Source organism: Mesoplodon mirus, assembly GCF_964341445.2.
Source record: "Mesoplodon mirus genome assembly, chromosome: 7".
Lineage (NCBI taxonomy): Eukaryota > Metazoa > Chordata > Mammalia > Artiodactyla > Ziphiidae > Mesoplodon > Mesoplodon mirus.
The window spans coordinates 25,796,798-25,816,220 of NC_138983.1; the positions used below are offsets into that span (position 1 = coordinate 25,796,798).

The 19,423-nt window shown below is 44.3% G+C and overlaps 1 protein-coding gene across 2 annotated transcripts in view; it reads right to left on the reverse strand.

Annotated features, from left to right (window-relative positions):
- Positions 1-19,423, reverse strand: part of KIAA1549L (KIAA1549 like) — a gene marked incomplete at both ends in the record, with an annotated part of 280,146 nt that overhangs the window by 37,167 nt on the left and 223,556 nt on the right. For both annotated transcript variants that reach the window (XM_082627296.1, XM_082627295.1), the window contains one exon: positions 16,916-17,045. In XM_082627296.1, the coding sequence (XP_082483422.1) occupies positions 16,916-17,045 (130 nt within the window). The remainder of the gene's footprint in view (positions 1-16,915; positions 17,046-19,423) is intronic.

Sequence of the window (19,423 nt, forward strand, 5' to 3'; positions counted from 1 at the left end):
GGAGGTGATGAAAGTGTTCTACATTTTGATTGCACTGGTGGTTACAAGGGTATACACATTTGTCAAAGCCCATCCAATTGTACACTAAAGACCCGTACACGTTATCATATATAAATTTGGCTTAATGAAACAAACAACATGGGTTGGCATCATAGCTGGTTTGATGGGGATGCTGGGAAGGCCTCTCTGAAGAGGTGACATTTATGGAGACCTGAAGGAAAATGGGGTGGCCATGTGAAGATCATAGGAAAGCTTATGAAAAGTCATGAGATGGGAAAAAGCTTACAGTATTTGAGGAAGAGAAAAGTAACTGTTATGGGCTGAATTGTGTCCCCACCCTTACCCTGATCCCACGAATTCCTGTGTTGAAGTCCTAACCATGACTGTATTTGGTGATAGGGTCTTTACAGAGATAAGTTAAAATGAGGTCATTAGAGTGGGCCCTAATTCAATATGACTGGCATCCTTATAGGAAGAGGAAATTTGGACACAGACATGTAAAGAGGGAAGGCAATGTGAAGACAGGGAGAAGACAACCAGCTAGAAGCCAAGGAGACAGACCTGGAACAGATCCTTCCCTCACAGCCCTCAGAAGGAAGTCACCTTGCCAACACCTTGATCTCAGGCCTCCAGCCTCCAGAACTGTGAGAAGATAAATGTCAGTTGTTTTAAGTCATCAGGTCTGTGGTACTTTGTGATGGCAGTCCGAGCGGACTAATAAATACATGGACCATGTGGCTGAAGCTCCAAGTGTCAGGAGATGTGGCTGGAGAGGCAGGCAGGGGCCAGATCCTGTAGGGTCTTGAAGGCCATGGTAAGAAGGCTGGACTGTCTTCAAAGGGCAATGGGAAAGTGTTGAAGAAATTTAAGCAGGGTTGAAATGTGATTGGAATTTATGGGAGGTCAGTTAGAAGGCTCTTGCAATAATCCAGGCAAGAAGAGATATGGCAGGGGCTTGGATTAGGGTGGTCATGGACAAAGACGATGCAGCTGAGTTCAAGATGCATTTTGGAAGAGGGCTGATAGGACTTGCAGATAGTGACATGTGGGGATATAGGGAAGGAGTCAGAGCTGAGACCCTTTACCAAGAAAGGGCATCTTGCTACATGGTCTCCTTGATGTTCTCTGAGCTCCTCAAGCATGCATCTTCCTCTGGGCCCTTCAACTTGCTATACCTTCTGCCCAGAATGCTCTTCCCCTGGGGGTCAGCCTGGCTGGCTTCCTCACTTCAGGTCCCTGCTCAAAAGTCACTTCCCCAGAGAGCCCTACTTTGGTCAACCTATGAAGAGCACCTCCTGATATTCTATATTTTCTACGTTCTTCTATAGTCTATATTCAATATTCCATCGCCTTGCCCTGTTTATGTCCCTCCATAGCGTTTCTAACATTGTGCTGTATATCTATGGGCTTACATGTTTGTTATCTGTTCCCCTTGCTGGAATATAAGTGTCAGGAGGGCAGGGACTTTGTCATGTGTCCTGTTGCATCCCAGAATGACAAATAGTAGAACTTTAATAAATGCTTATTGAATGAATGAATGAATGGATGGAAATTAATCCTAAAAGAAGCCTGGAGAATTTCTGCTCAAAAGTCTTTAACAGTAAAAGACAATTCCAAATGTCTAAAATGAATTAGGCAGTCTTATCTAGAATGGAATTGAAGAGGAAGGATGAAGGACTCTGGAAGCCATTTATTCTAGAATTTCTTGAGTTATGAGCCCCGAAGTGGACAGATGTCTTACAAGGTCATACTTTCTAGGACACACAAGTGTGTGCAACAGCACTTTGCCCCACCCAGGCACTTCATTTCTGAAGTACAAAAATTTGAAGGTTCTCTCTAAAGTTTGCCCCAGAGCCCTGATTGTCAACTCAGTGCCAACCACAGCTCTATCTAACATGGAGAACAGATTCTGAGCAAATTCTGCATCTTCACAGCAAGAGCCCCAAGATCAAGTGTGGGTTTCAGCAAGATACATCTCTGGGCCATATGGCCATGATGAACTGATCTGGCTCCATGACCATCTTTCTCTCCACCAACAGGGTCCCTTGGGCAACACAAAACTACTGCTTCTCTCCGTTCAATGTCTGCTCTGGCTGTTACAACCCCATTGCAAGTGCTGCTTGTCACTGAGTAAGCAGAGACATTTACAAAGCCACTTGTGGAAACCAAAGGTCAGGAGGTTTTCACTTCCCCTGTGAGGAGAAGAGCTATCACGACACAGGGTCAGCTTCCTCCTGAGCCTACATCTCAAAACCTTCTCTGACAATAGAGGGAGATTGGTATCCCTCAGAACAGGTAGGGGGGTTCAAAATAATGGTTAATGATTTCTCTTCTGCAACAGGTTGTACGAAAAGAATTTGTTAAAAATCTCAGCAAAATTTCAAGTTTCACTCTGATTGCCTTCCAAAGGATGACCCACAATCACTTCCAAGCTACAGGGACATGAAAACAGCATGCTATTGCTGTCTCAGGTGAGTAGAAAAAACCTTACAGGGTCTCTCATAGATTTCTAAAGAAGAGGGACATTCTTTTTCTTTCTCATCTTCCAAAGAGTGACCCATAATTACACTGAAATTATGGGAATGGACAATAAAGGGTAAAAGAAGGTGTCCAATGTCCTCAGCAAATGGACAAGTCTCAGCTTTACTCACTGCTCCCAAAGCAAAACATCTTCATCCTGAAGCAGGAGTCTCAGGAACCGGCTCCATCCTCTTGTCTTTCTCCCCATGACCTGCTGCCCTCCACAGAGCAGGGGAAATTCAATTACTGAGCAAGTCACATTTACCAAGTTATAACCACTGGCAACCCCGGGTTTGGCAAAGCGTGCTCTTAGAGGTCACCTTTGGAGGTCTGGCCTGTGTCGGGGCAACGGGGGGAAGGTCTCAGGCACCCTTTACAAAGCCCTTCTCTAGCCCCATCATGCTGGAGAAAGGCACTCTTTGAGGAATACAATCCTCTCTTTAGTGTGTACAATTCTGATCACCATGTGTGAGTTTTTCCCCACACATCCAGTTCCTCGACATGAGCTAGGCATCCTACAGTTCAACTCAATTCTGATTCTACCTGGAGAAAGCATCAGATTCCACAGGTTAAGAGCTCAGCTCCACCAGACTGCCCTCCACCCCACCCCACCAACCGCTTCAGATGCCAGTCGCAAGTCCAGGTTGTCACCTGTGCTTCTGACCAATCAGCTATAGATGGGAGGTTCCAACGACTCCCTCCTCAGGTTCAGCTGTAATGGCTCAGAGAACTCAGAGAAACATTTTATGTACTAGATTTCTGGGTTATTATTAAAAGATATAAATCAGGAACAGCCAGATGGAAGGGAGGCATAGGGCAAGTTATGGGGAAGGGCAAGGAGTTTCCACGCTCTCTGAGGGTGCCCCTCTCCCCAGTCTCCACGTGTTCACCAACCCGGAAGCTCTCCGAACCCAGTTCTTTTAGGTTTTTAATGGAGGCTTCATTACATAGGCACGATTGACTAATCACTGGAAACTGAACTCGATCTCTAGCCCCTCTTCCCTTCCTGGAGGTCAGGGGGTGGGAGTGGGACTGAAAGTTCCAACCCTTAATCACATGGTGGGCTCCACCAGCAACCAGCCCCCATCCTTAGGTGCTTTCTAGGTCACCTCATTAACATAAAGGACATTTAATGCTTCCATCACTCAGGAAATCCCAAGGGGTTTTGGAGCTCCAGGCCAGCAACAAGGACTAAGACCAAATAATCTATTTCTTATTATAAATCACAATATCACAGTGGGTGAGACAATTCACAGCAGTCCTGCGATGTCTAAAGTGCTAGAGTGGAAAAGAAACAGAAAAAAGAGTATCCCTCTCTCCCTCATGGAATCTGTTAGCCACAGGTACAACAGCTAATGTTCACTGTGCATCTTCTAGGTGCTTTACCTGCATTAATTCATTTAATCCTCACAACAACCCTATAAGGCAGGTTCAACCTGCATGCCCATTTTCCAGGTGGAGAAACTAAAGCAGGTAGGTGAAATAACTAGCCCAGCTTCACACTGCCAGTGTCTAGCCAAGCTGGACTGTGAACCCAGCTTAGCTCCAGAGGCCATGAGCATAACCATTACACAGTACTGATTGTGCATGTTGAGAACAATACATGAGCCAGAGTCAACTAATGACTAATACCTTTTCAAAAATCAACCTGGGGGCCTCCCTGGTGGCGCGGTGGTTGAGAGTCCGCCTGCCGATGCAGGGGACACGGGTTCGTGCCCCGGTCCGGGAAGATCCCACATGCCGCGGAGCGGCTGGGCCCGTGAGCCATGGCCACTGGGCCTGCGCGTCCAGAGCCTGTGCTCCGCAGCGGGAGAGGCCACAACAGTGAGAGGTCCGTGTACCACACAAAAAATAAAAAGTTAAAAAATTAAAAATAAAATAAAAAATCAACCTGAAAGTAAACACACAAGAATGGCTTTCTCTCGTGGGAAGCTATTTTGCTTTTTGCTCTTGAGACGAGTCATCACCTGCTTCTTCTCATCTTCTTAGCTGAGTTGGCCCTGCAGGCAGCAAGGGGACTCAGGCTCAATTTTGAGAGCCGACGCGAATCCGCAGCCAAACAGGTTCTCCCTGTCACCAACTCAAATCTGCTCTTCCTCCTCCCACCTCTTGAAAAAGCCAGACAGACCCACAAAATCCCTCTTGGTCACTCCGTCTCCAAAACACAACCTAGCCAGGACTCCCCAAGCCCACAGGGAGAAATGGTCATGGGCTTATCGCCATGCCGATCTTTCCTTTTATGGACGGTCAACCAAAGAGGTGTTTGTCCCACAACTGAGACTGGAGGGACAAGTGACATGGAGGACTGTGCTGGTTTTGCCCCTTAAAAGGCCCAAAGACTGATGTTCCTTAAGTCGCAGGTACTGTAATGGCCTCAGCATCCATCCACTCCTCTCCCTGGGTCTCAGACAGGAGCTCTGGCGGGGGGAGGGGGGGGAGCTGGCAGGGACTAATAAGCCTGTCCCAGCTCTGCTGCTGAGGTCTGACTGGGTTAAATCAATCAGTATAAGCCTCCTCCTCCCCACGTTGCATTGATACAGGGGTGGGGTGGGCACTTGACCTACGGTGGCTCAGTTAGAGTAAAACCCATAAGCTTCGTTTCATGGCTGGGAAAAGAGATATTCTCTCTTGCGTTGGCCAATGCAGTATGTAGACACAAGGCCTGAGGCTGCTGCAGCCATTTCCTACAGGAGAGAATCAACCTGTAGATGAACCCAAAGCATGAGGGGGACAGCACTGCATAATGCAGAGAAAGGGAACGGGAGCATCAATCAGACCAGGCCCAGATTTACTGTACCCAATACATGCCCTTAATGAGTAGAAACAGTCTGAGTTGGGTTCAGTTTTCTGTTATTTTAGCCAAAGCATCCTAACTGATAACCACCATTTAGACTGAACTTCAAACAGTAACATGCATTTGTCTACAGTGTTGATAAGCCAGTCAAATCAACGGTTTATCTGGCTCAGAGCTAAATCTGCACCATTATTTTCAAGTCTCAGCTCCGGAGTCACTTCTGGTTGACACTTGCTTGTTCATTTGCTCAAAAAATAGAGACACGGCATCTAATATGCGTTGGTTCTTATTCTGAGTGCTGAGGCTCCCAGGATGAATAAGACATGATTCCTGTCCTTGAGGAGGGCAGCGGGGGCAATAATATATATAAACCCACAGAGGGAGAATGGGGAGTAAGGGCTTTGATTGGGGTGAGTCCCAGGTGCTACTGGAACACGAAGGACGGCATTTAAGTCAGACCACAGACGTGAGGTCGAGGAAAAGATTCTCAGGGAGATGATGTTCAACCGAGTCTGAAAGCATTGCCTGCATAGGCAGTTCTCAACTGGGAACACGTTTGCCCCCAGGGTATACTCAGCAATGTCTGGAGGCATTTTTTGGCTCTCACAACTGGGAGGTGCTCCTGGCAGCTGGTGGGTAGAGGCCAGGGATGCTGCTAACCATCGTACAATGCACAGGACAGCCCTCCATCCAAAGAATGATCCAGCCCCAAATATCAATAGTGCTGAAGTTGAGAAACCTTGGCCTGCCCTAGGCTGGAGGGAAGGGATGTTCTGAGCAGAGGGAGGAGCACATGCAAAGCACATGCAGAGATGTGAGATCACAGGGCAAGTCTGGGAAGGGCGTGTAGGGCCGGAACCAAGGGGTGGATTAGAAGCAGCAGCAGTAGCCAGAGGGCGTGCCCAGGCCAGCCCGAGCAGATGGGTCCTGAGCCGGAAGCTTAGAGTTTGAGTCTTATGCCCAAGCCCTGAGGAGGTACTGAAGGATTTTAAACAAGGGTATGTGTTTTAGAAGGTTTCCTCTGGCAGCCGTGGGACAGACAGGAAGAGACCTTCAGGAGGACTTCCTGTTCCCATCCAAGTTCACTGGCACAACCGGCTGCATATGTCTCTACCTGTCTCTTCCACTAGTCTGCAAAAGCACCTCGGGGCAAGCAGTAGTTAATCTACCTTTCTCTTCTCCATAGAGCCTCACACAGGTAGTCACATGTGGGGCTTAGATGCCAATGCCAGCAGAGAAGGGAAAAATCATGTAGTGAAACCTTTGAGAAGTCCTTAAATCGTCCATATGGTACAGCATGCATGGCCTGTGTGTACCATCTTACAGGACAATATGTAAAAAAAAACAGATCACCTGTAATGCATGATATGAGCAGAATACAGACAAAAGCTATTTTTTTTGCAATATTTAAATTTCTTTCCTTTGTCTTACAGGGTCTATATTACCGATTTTGCGTATGTTAAACGCAATATAATGCAGTGGTTCCACTGCACGTGAGAAATGTTTGCAGAGGAAATGAAGGAGTAGCAACTACCAAGGGGTGTTCTCATTTGTCCCCTGGCCTTCGGCTCCTGCAGGAATTCAAGGGCCACAGTGGGCCAAGGAACACCAGGGCTGGGAGGCACTAGTGTGGGGTGGATGGTGCTGTGCTGCTCAGGACTCTAGGGCTCCTGCCCGAGCTGCTGGGCATGCCGCCAGCCCTCACGTATCAACAGGGAATCGCCCTCGCTCTCCCTGGGCATTTAGTGGGAACCGGCAGTGGCAACTCTCTCGCTGGGAATTGTCCTTGGCTAAAGAGAGCTGCCTCTCCCAAGGACACCTCGGGACTGGCCAGTGCTAGAGGATAAGAGCCCAGACGCTTCTCGAAAACCCGGGACAGCTCTTCAGGGCCATGTGAGCTACAGAGCTCCCCGTGGGGTGAGCTGAGGGCTTGGAGTTCCTGTACCATAGCCCGACCTTTAACTCTGTCCAATCCTGCTTCCTTCCCTTCCCCTACAGGTGTCCACACCAAGAGCATGCTGGGGACGCTGGCCTGCAGTAAGTGGCTGCCCTAGTCAAGAGGCTAAGAGGTCTCAGAGCTCAGAAGAGGCAGGGTGAGTGGGCGGGTACCAAGAGCAGGAACAGGCAGCGTCCAAAGCACAGGGAACCAGAGAGAACAGGCAGGCAGATGGCACTTGAGTGCTCACTAAGGAAGGGAAGCTGTTTGTCTCCTGCCCAGTGGGATCCTGTCGGCACGGGAGGGGAAGTTCAGCAGGGCAGGCCTGGCACCACCAAGTGGGGTCACTACGTGGTCCTGAAACCTGACCTTCCACCCCCAAAATCTGCAAACAAGAATCTACTTCCTGCTCTCCACCTGCCAAGAGGCCTCCATCTTTGTGGGATGAACAAGCATCTTTGTGGGCAGCCACCAGCCCGCTGAGGTCTGGACTACACCAAAGGGCTCACTTCACCACCAAACACCTCCGCCTCTGCCTCAGCCTCAACCAGGGAGCCTGATCTCCCATGATCAGATATTTCCCTGGGATTAAAGGCCCCTGTTAAAACATACTAGAAGTTAACTTGAGAGAACATATCAAGCCAGGCTTATTAGCAGCTTAAACTACCTGGCAGAGGCAGGAGAAAGAAATGAAAGGCTGAGATGGGAGACCTCTATAAGGCAGTTCTAGGTGGGATGCTTAGGAGGCGATGGTGTTGGGGTCAGGGCCAACCCAGGGCACCTAGTTCAGAGGGCAACGGCGGGTTGCTTCTGGTAAAGGACAAAACCCCCAAATCCAACCATCTGCTTCCCAATGAAAGCAAAAGTTGGTTGTACCCTTAACTGGGCACATCACGCAGTGCCAGGGCATCATTGTGCTTTGCCTTGGTCTCTAACTATCATGTCAGAGCCATAAGACACTGGGGGAGGGAGGGGAGAGGTGAGCAGGAGAGACTCCCATTAATAATAGGATTTACAAGTTTACTGAGAAGGCCCCAGACGTGCTGTATGCTATCTCAGGCAGTCAGGGGCCTTCCAGATCATATTTCATTTCCCTGAAAATGGAAGCCGTCAAAACAACTGTTCCAATCCCTTGGCCTCCTTCCAGTAACCACTGTTCACCTGGAACAAAGGAAACTGGCTTCATTGTCAGCCGAGAGACGCCAGCAAGATAAACAGCCCGTCACACACAATACACTGCGCCCAGCCTGTAGCCTGGGTGGGTACTGAGCTCTGAGCGGTGTTTCCATCTTCCTCTTTGCTATGCTTTCCTCCACTAGCTGCCCCAAATGCTTCCCAAATATTGCTCTGCCTGGTAATTCTCTATCTTGCTTTTACCCCGTGCCACAGTAGGAATGTTGGACCAGGCCTTGGCAACCTCTTTTTTGCACGCTTTCCTATAGCTCGAAGGCTCACAGCTAACATGCACTTGGGGCCCTCCAGGAGGAACTGGCTGTGATTGAGACTTAGGTTCTGTCAATTAAATGCACTAGTGTGTGGTTTGGACCAAGGGAATGGGGCAGGGCCCATCTTTCTGCTGGTCAGCAGTTCCAGGGCAGCCCACTTCACTCACCTTATTGCTTGGGGCACAAGCAGTGGCCCCCTCTGCAGGGCCAGCCCTGTGGTTTTGTTCTCAGTCTTTCCTGCAACACTCCTCCAGCCCTCTGATAATTTTGGGAGCACCTAATTCCTTACAGTCCCTTTTTGTCTGTTTAAAATGGCTCGATGTGAGTCCGCCTGCCGATGCAGGGGACACGGGTTCGTGCCCCGGTCCGGGAAGATCCCACATGCCGTGGAGCGGCTGGGCCTGTGAGCCATGGCAGCTGAGCCTGCGTGTCCGGAGCCTATGCTCCGCAATGGGAGAGGCCACAACAGTGAGAGGCCCGCGTACCACAAAAAAAAAAAAAAAAAAGGCTTGATGTTTTCTGTTTTCTGCAGCTGAACCTTGCCTGATGTAGCGTCCCTTTTTGTAGGTTTACAAACTCTTTAGTTGTAAAATCATCTGGTTTCCGCTAACATATCAAAACATCTCCCCCAAGGTTGTAACAGTGCTGGTGATGGCTACATCACAGCCTTCGACAGAACCTCTACTGAGACGCATCAATGGATCAATCATCCTTCTTAACATTTTCACTCACTGCCCACATGTTTGTTAAGGTCTGAGCACTGCCAGGGTGTGGAATTCCGGACAAGGTGCTGGAGACAAACTAAGGGAAACGCCTGTAAAGCTCTCTACTTCTGGGAGGTCAGCACTCATTTTCAACATTATAATTCAAACCATTGTTTCAGAGATGCTCTCGTGGCCAAGGCACATAGCTGACCCTATTCCTGTCATAGGTTTTTGAAGTCCAAATGCAAATCAAGGTTGAGGAAGTGCGTTTTTATTTCTGGGGAATGATTTGATTATTACTTGCTTTTTGGAAGCAAAGACTGATGCATCATCCACGTACAGGGGTTAACAATTTGGCTGATGTAGGAAAAAACAGTTGGGTCTTTAGTCTGCCTGAGAAGTCAAATTTGGGGCATTTTCTTTTCCTTTCCCCACTGCTTCATTGTTTTCTATATGACTTTCATTTGGAAAATAACATTTAAAAAATAATTTGAAATAGTTATTTTTGTTTTGAAATATTAGGCTGACATTATCTTTTCTACCCACTTTCTGCACTTGGAGGAATTAATTTCAATTAATTTCAAAGTTACTTTAAAGATATGATCTGTCCTTGTTAGGACGGATCAGTTTTGGACATCCTTCTAAAATCATGCCTTCTTCTAAAAGGGGTGCCTGCTCCTGAAAATTACTATCCAGGTGAGCCCCAGTAAATGCCAGGAGTGTGTGGCATTCCTTATCTGTTAGGGTGGCAAAGTGGTTGAGAATTCTTGCTGCAAAACACAGGGATTCCCAAACCCCCTGGAGCTAAGAGTCTCTCCTTCCATAGGCCCTCACTTTTCCTGTTCAGTGGAAAAATTCTGAAACAATCCAGGCTGCCATCAGTCCTGGGACTAAGATTTGCCCATGAAGAGTGTGTTTGTTGGCTTATTTGTTTATTTATTCATTTGTTTTTACATGCAGGTGTTTCCTTTGGGACTCTAAAGCAGGCAACCTTTGAAAAATTCACACTTAAATCAACTTCCTGGTGCTTCTGTTTCTACCATGTCAAGGAGCTGGTCCCGACAAACCTCTCAGATAGCCTCATCTATCAGAGGGAAGACAGCCGAAGCAAGATGAACTACAATCCTGCAGCCTGTGGAACAAAAACCACATTCACAGAAAGATAGACAAGATGAAAAGGCAGAGGTCTATGTACCGGATGAAGGAACAAGATAAAACCCCAGAAAAACAACTAAATGAAGTGGAGACAGGCAACCTTCCAGAAAAAGAATTCAGAAAAATGATAGTGAAGATGATCCAGGACCTCAGAAAAGGAATGGAGGCAAAGATCAAGAAGATGCAAGAAATGTTTATCAAAGACCTAGAAGAATTAAAGAACAAACACCTAGAAGAATTAAAGAACAAATAAACAGAGATGAACAATACAATAACAAATGAAAAATACACTAGAAGGAATCAATAGCAGAATAACTGAGGCTGAAGAACGGATAAGTGACCTGGAAGACAGAATGGTGGAATTCACTGCCACGGAACAGAATAAAGAAAAAAGAATGAAAGGAAATGAAGACAGCCTAAGAGACCTCTGGGACAACATTAAATGCAACAACATTTGCATTATAGGGGTCCCAGAAGGAGAAGAGAGAGAGAAAGGACCTGAGAAAATATTTGAAGAGATTATAGTCGAAAACTTCCCTAACATGGGAAAGGAAATAGCCACCCAAGTCCAGGAAATGCAGAGAGTCCCAGGCAGGATAAACCCAAGGAGAAACACGCCAAGACACATAGTAATCAAATTGACAAAAATTAAAGACAAAGAAAAATTATTGAAAGTAACAAAGGAAAAACGGCAAATAACATACAAGGGAACTCCCATAAGGTTAACAGCTGATTTCTCAGCAGAAACTCTACAAGCCAGAAGGGAGTGGCATGATATACTTAAAGTGACGAAAAGGAAGAAACTACAATCAAGATTACTCTACCCGGCAAGGATCTCATTCAGATTCAACAGAGAAATCAAAAGCTTTACAGACAAGCAAAAGCTAAGAGAGGGCTTCCCTGGTGGCGCAGTGCTTGAGAGTCCGCCTGCCAATGCAGGGGACATGGGATCCGGGAAGATCCCATATGCCGTGGAGTGGCAGGGCCTGTGAGCCATGGCTGCTGAGCCTGCGTGTTCGGAGCCTGTGCTCCGCAACGGGAGAGGCCACAACAGTGAGAGGCCCGCGTACCGCAAAAAAAAAAAAAAAAAAAAAAATCTTCCAACAAACAAAAGTCCAGGACCAGATGGCTTCACAGGTGAATTCTATCAAACATTTAGAGAAGAGCTAACACCCATCCTTCTCAAACTATTCCAAAAAATCGTGGAGGAAGGAACACTCCCAAACTCATTCTATAAGGCCACCATCACCCTGATGCCAAAACCAGACAAAGATACTACAAAAAAAGAAAATTACAGACCAATATCACTGCTGAATATAGATGCAAAAATCCTCAACAAAATACTAGCAAACAATCCAATAACACATTAAAAGGATCATACACCATGTTCAAGTGGGATTTATCGAAGGGATGCAACGATTCTTCAATATATGCAAATCAATCAATGTGATACACCATATTAACAAATTGAAGAATAAAAACCATATCATCATCTCAATAGATGCAGAAAAAGCTTTTGACAAAATTCAACACCCATTTATGATAAAAACTCTCCAGAAAGTGGTCATAGAGGGAACCTACCTCAACATAATAAAGGCCATATACGACAAACCCACAGCAAACATCATTCTCAATGGTGAAAAACTGAAAGCATTTCCTCTAAGATCAGGAACAAGACAAAGATGTCCACTCTTGACACTATTATTCAACATGGTTTTGGAAGTCCTAGACACCCCAATCAGAGAAGAAAAAGAAATAAAAGGAATCCAAATTGGAAAAGAAGAAGTAAAACTGTCATTGTTTGCAGATGACATGATACTATAAAAAGAGAATCCTAAAGATGCTACCAGGAAACTACTAGAGCTAATCAATGAATTTGGTAAAGTTGCAGGATACAAAATTAATGCACAGAAATCTCTGGCATTCCTATACTCTAATGATGAAAAATCTGAAAGAGAAATTAAGGAAACACTCCCATTTACCACTGCAACAAAAAGAATAAAATACCTAGGAATAAACCTACCTAGGGAGACAAAAGACCTGTATGCAGAAAACTATAAGACACTGATGAAAGAAATTAAAGATGATACAAACAGATGGGGAGATATACCATGTTCTTGGATTGGATGCATCAATATTGTGAGAATGACTATACTGCCAAAGCAATCTACAGATTCAATGCAATCCCTAACAAATTACCAATGACATTTTTTACAGAACTAGAACAAAAACATCTTAAAATTTGTATGGAGACACAGAAGACCCTGAATAGCCAAAGCAGTCTTGAGGGAAAAAAACGGAGCTGGACCCTGACTTCAGACTATACTACAAAGCTATAGTAATCAAGGCAATATGGTACTGGCACAAAAACAGGAATATAGATCAATGGAACAAGATAGAAAGCCCAGAGATAAACCCATGCACCTATGGTCAACTAATCTATGACAAAGGAGGCAAGGATATACAATGGAGAAAAGACAGTCTCTTCAATAAGTGGTGCTGGGAAAACTGGACAGCTACATGTAAAAGAATGAAATTAGAACACTCCCTAACACCATACACAAAAATAAACTCAAAATGGATTAGAGACCTAAATGTAAGACTAGACACTATAAAACTCTTAGAGGAAAACATAGGAAGAACCGTCTTTGACATAAATCACAGCAAGATCTTTTTTGACCCACCTCCTATAGTAATGGAAATAAAAACAAAAATAAACAAATGGGACCTAATGAAACTTAGAAGCTTTTGCACAACAAAGGAAACTACAAACAAGATGAAAAGATAACCCTCAGCATGGGAGAAAACATTTGCAAATGAATCAACGGACAAAGGATTAACCTCCAAATATATAAACAGCTCACGCAGTTCAATATTAAAGAAACAAACAACCCAATTCAAAAATGGGCAGAAGACCTACATGGACATTTCTCCAAAGAAGACATACAGACGGCCAAGAAGCACATGAAAAGCTGCTCAACATCACTAATTATTAGAGAAATGCAAGTCAAAACTACAATGAGGTATCACCTCACACCAGTTAGAATGGGCATCATCAGAAAATCTACAAACAACGAATGCTGGAGAGGGTGTGGAGAAAAGGGAACCCTCTTGCACTGTTGGTGGGAATGTAAATTGATACAGCCACTATGGAGAACAGTATGGAGGTTCCTTAAAAAACTAAAAATAGAATTACCAGGTGACCCAGCAATCCCACTACTGGGCATATACCCAGAGAAAACCATAATTCAAAAAGACACACAGGGCTTCCCTGGTGGCGCATTTGTTGAGAGTCCACCTGCCGATGCAGGGGACACAGGTTCATGCCCCAGTCCGGGAAGATCCCACATGCCGTGGAGCGGCTGGGCCCGTGAGCCATGGCCGCTGAGTCTGCGCGTCTGGAGCCTGTGCTCTGCAACGGGAGAGGCCCGCGTACCGCAAAAAAAAAAAAAAAAAAAAAAAAACACATGTACCCCAATGTTCATTGCAGCACTATTTACAATAGCCAGGTCATGGAAGCAACCTAAATGCCCATCGACAGATGAATGGATAAAGAAGATGTGGTACATATATACAATGGAATATTACTCAGCCATAAAAAGGAATGAAATTGGGTCATTTGTAGAGATGTGGATGGACCTAGAGACTGTCATACAGAGTGAAGTAAGTCAGAAAGAGAAAAACAAATATCGTATATTAACACATATATGTGGAACCTAGAAAAATAGTACAGATGAACCGGTTTGTAGGGCAGAAATAGAGACATAGATGTAGAAAAGAAACGTATGGACACCAAGGGGGGAAAGTGGCAGGGGGTGGTGGTGGTGGTGTGATGAATTGGGAGATTGGGATTGACATATATACACTAATATGTATAAAATGGATAACTAATAACAACCTGCTGTATAAAAAATAAATAAAATAAAATTCAAAAATTCAAAAGAAAAAAAAGAAGGATCTGGTCCCTCTGGTGTTTCCTAATCTGGCAGATATGACTTGGAAATGTTGGCCTGGCTTCAGGATCCCCAGACCCAGTAGGAAGCATGACGTGTTTCCAACTGAATGACCTGTTCACTGTTGAGCTAATGGATTCTTTTGCCAGGAGTGATTCAGGACTTTTGGAAAATCAAGATTCAGAAAACGAATGCATGCGTTGTTTAAAACTAAGACTCTTATTTTTCTGCTTTATCTGCTGGTCCATTTTTTGCTTGTGTGGGTTATCCATGCAAGAATTTTGTGAGACCTGACATCTTATAGAGATCAGAAATACAGGGCATATATTAGGTTATGAGAAGACAGCTGTACAGTGTTGTGAGGGCACATGCAGGTCGTATTGTGGTGGTTAAGGGGACGGGCTCTGGAGTCGGGTAAACTTATTATGTAACTGCTTGGAGCCTTGGTTTCCCATCTGTACAACGGACATAATGAGAGCACCTACCTGACTGGTGACTGCAAATTCAATGAGATTATACATGCAAAAAGACTAGAATAGGGCCTGGTCTAGTGTGTGCTGTCAGGAAATGATAGCAAATACTTCTCATGGGATTAAAAGGCTCAGGAGGAGATACAAGAAAGAATTTCATTCTCAGCATCAACAGTCTAAATTCCTAAAATTGTTCCCTAGATGATCATCTTCTCTTAAGGAAACTTATATTTGCTTCTGTTTTTGTGATCACACACACTTTTCAAAGAATTGTATATTTTAAAATATCTACTGAAATGAAGTGTGCTTCCCCTAAAGTAATCAGTAATTGGAATATTTATACATGTTTGTGAGAGGTGAGCAACCTCCTTTAAAAAATCGTCCCTCTCCTTCTACTGTTCTACACAACATTCCAAGAGTATTAGGTGAGTACTGCAAGTCCTGGCAAAGTGGTAAAAAAAATACCCTGCAGTGTTCTCTTTTCAAGACTAATAGGGAAACCTCTGGCCTGTTTCCTCAAACTGTAAAAATGTCTGTGTCTAGGACCTCATGAGAAATCTATTAATACAAATCCTGAAATAAATTAAGAATCCTATCATACCTCAGCAGAATAGTCCCGAGCAGAAGAAGAAATTCCCCAAACTACAAGCATCCAGGAAGAATACTCACTGTTAGTAGGGAGAGATTAATTGGAAATTTCAAACGCCCTATTTTTAACCACAGGCTGATTATCAAATTGATGATCAAGTTTAGTATAAGAAGTATTTGTATGAGGAGAAAATTTAACATTGAATAATTTAATCTGGAGGAGAAAAAAAGATTTGCCCAAAGCATCTGGAATTTTACAAAACTAAACCATCAAACGGTTTTCTATAAGAAAGGAAAGAGAAATAAAAGATAAGGGTATCATCACCAACACAAATATCAAGTTTAAATGTTAAGGAAGGTAATTAGAATTCAAATTAGGTATAATATCTCTGTTTCTAATTGGACCATTAAAAACTCCCACTTTAAGTTTTTGTGGCAAACAATGACCAGTCCTGAGGGTGGAGAAATCTTATTGCCTTCAAATTAGCACCGGATGTTTAAGAAATCAAGTGTCATTTTCAAATTACAACCTCACAATTGTAACAAAACGTTATCTGGATATATTTGAATCATAACTCTTGTTACAGAAAATTTTTTATTTGTCATTAGAGAAACATTTTAGGAGAAAGGGAAAGAAACATTTCCATAGAACATAAGAGGATATTCAAGGCCATTTGAAACCTTGAGGCAGAAGGAAGCATTATTGAACATCTCAGCATAGTATTGTTCACGTGAGCTCATGAGAGCAACTACATGTGACGGGATGTAAACAACGTGAGAGGAGGCACCAAATTGTAAGTCATCGCCTGGGGGCGTCTGATGGGATTAGAAGCATTTTTACAGCTTGGAGCATCCCTGCACATAAGCAGGTGCTTCATCATATGCAATCACCAAATCGTTCTGTTGGAAATCTCATTGTTTCCATGGCATATTGAGGAGTTATGAAATCAGGAACAAATCCAACTTCTCAACGGTGCTATGGATTAAAAGAAGCCTATGTTCAAATGAATTCTAACCCACAGCCATAGTTCCTACTGAGTTTGTAAGGACAAAGGGGAAAAAATTAAGGATGTTTAGAACTGTTGTTGAGTTTAAAGTCAATAATGTACTATTCATAAAATGGTTGAATTTAGACATTGAGCTCCTTTGAGCAATAATTTGTTACTCTGACACATTCCAATTAGTCTCACTTTGCAAAATAGGTAATAAGGAATAATAAAACAGAAACCATTTTAGTGCATTTTAAAATTCCACAAATATGCAGTAAACTGAAACATTATAGGATGCTCTCTCCCCTCTGCATTCAGGACAAAGCAAAGCTGTATTCAGCTCGGCCCACCAGAGACTTACATCGTATCCGCTGTTACGGATTCCACGCCGAGGTCGCTCCCGAGTCACCAGAAGGTCCATCTCCGTTTCCCCCGGACTCGGGCTGTTCAGAGATTGCCGACTCCGGTAGACAGAGTTCTTCATCTGTTGCCTGAAGAAAATTCAACAACTGTTATGATGCAGCAAATGCCCTGACAGATGGAATTCTCCACTGATCCAAACTACAGGCAACCAATGAAGGGTTTGGATTTGCTTCACGAATCTCAGAATTGATGGTATTTGTTCCCTGGCCATCAGGGGCTATAGAAAGAGTAGAATAAAGAATTTTCTTCCAGATGCTATAACCATTTGGCTGAATTGTAAATGCTCTTTTGTATGGAAACTAGGTAACTATAATCAATTGCAACACTGCAACCTCATCTAAAATTCTGATGATGGCAAGGCCAGGGGCTCTCCCTTGACCCTCTAGGACAGCTAATGCTGGAAGAACAAACTTGCTTTTGTTAGCTTTGTTGACTTAGCAGCCTCCTACTCCTTTTCATCTTTCTGATTTCACATGCAGGGTTCCATGATGCGTTAACAAACGCTGTGGCTAATGAGCTTCTCAAACACAAGTGTTGATAGATTTTCTTTTCTACCTTTACCACAGTGGATTCCCTTCTGGGCTAAGGAGCTATAAACCAAAAGGCAATTTGGGGCCCATCCATCCATCCATTCATCATTCAGTATTTACTGAGTGGCTACTATGTACCAGGCACTGTAGAAGATGAAGATTCACAGTGAGCAAGACAGACATGGCCCTGCTCTCCTGAGCTTACATTCTAATAATGGAGACAGACAATTCGCATGATAATTTACAAGAAAAATAAGGGCTAGGAAGAAAAACGAGGTGATGTGACAGATGGCGATAGGATGGGGGATGACTTTAGATAGGATGGTCAGGGAAGGCCTCTCTGGAGAGGTGACATTTCGGCAGACACCTTAACAGAGCCAGCCACATGCCAATCTAGGCATAGAGCATTTCAGTCCCAGGGAGTAGCATGTGCAGAGGCTCCACTCAGTTCCCACTAGGAAATGCATCATCACTGTCTTCTTTCCACTTGTCATTAGAGGAATTTTTTGAGGAGGGGGAAAGAAACAGTAACATAGTGAGGGCTGTGGCTGTGCTTTTCTTCTTGCACAAGAGTCAACTCTTAGCAGCAGGGACTTTCACATGATCCTGCAGGGTTCATCCCACAAAGGTGGGATAAAATCACTGGCTATTTCCCTCTCATCCAACAGTAAGTTTCTCTCTGTAAATAACTTGCATTTCAGAGCATCTGCCTTCAGAGAACTCCCCAAACACCACCTATTTTGTGTCTCGGTTCTAAGATTCTATCCATTCGTGGGTTGAAGGTAAAGAGGTTGCATTATTTATTCCCAGTGACTATGGAAGAAACCTGGGACATATAGATACCTTTTCATGATCCCACACAGTTTGTCACAGCATGACACTCACACACTGTTAGTCTAGAACAGACATTAGAACTCCCAAGGCAAGACACTACCCTTGCAATTAGTCTAGGGAATAAAACACACTATTAGACCGACTCCCTCACCATGAGGAGCTTATACCTGTTTAGAGAGCCTCTGTGGTCTTTGCTTGCCTGGCACCCAGGACAACCCTCTTTAGGTAAGAGCACTAGGATGTTCTTTGGGGGCCAGCTTTCCTCCAGGGATAGGCATGTGACTCAGGCTGGACAGTCATAGCATCACAACCCCATGGCCATAACAGTTGGTCAGAGGGTGGGCACTTGAGTTAGTCAAATGAGACTAAGTCTGAAGGCTTTTGCTACGGCAACCAGCAAAGAGGCATTCTCTTGGCACTGAGGTTTCTAAGGAGATAGGATATAAGCCTAGACTTGTTGGTAACCAGTTTGCCACTATGAGGTAAAAGGCTGCCTGTAAACCAGCCAGCAAAGAGTGAAGCAACAGCAAGGTAAACATGGAAGACATTCTATGACCTCTTGGATCTAGCTGAAGCTATATCTCCTGAAGCTTTGGCCTGTTCAATGGTAAATTCCCCTTTTATTTAACCAGTTTGTGTTGGTTTTCCATCATTTACATCCATAAGAATCCTGACTCATATAGGAGCTTACCACCTAGTGTTACCAAATGTGCCCTACAGTTATCTGCAATTAGAGGCTTCCTTTAGGAAAGAAGCACAACCTTGTGAAACAGAATCTGTTCTGAGTGATTCACACGTTAAGGCAGATTCCAAAGAATTCTTACCCTTGACCTAATTACAAATCATTTTTTGAAGAAGCAGACTTCACAACTGTCCTGAGATTGCCAATTACTAATAAAGGTGATGGAGGAGTAAATACTAGGATTAGCAATTGACATTTAAGTAGTTTGTTTTGGAAGTATTAGAAATACAATAGTGAGACTGTGTAAGCCCTTTGAAGAACCATGAACAGGGGTGAGCCCTTAGACACTGGCACACACCCCAGTCTCCTTTTCCATCAAAGACAATGTTCTTTTTTTTTT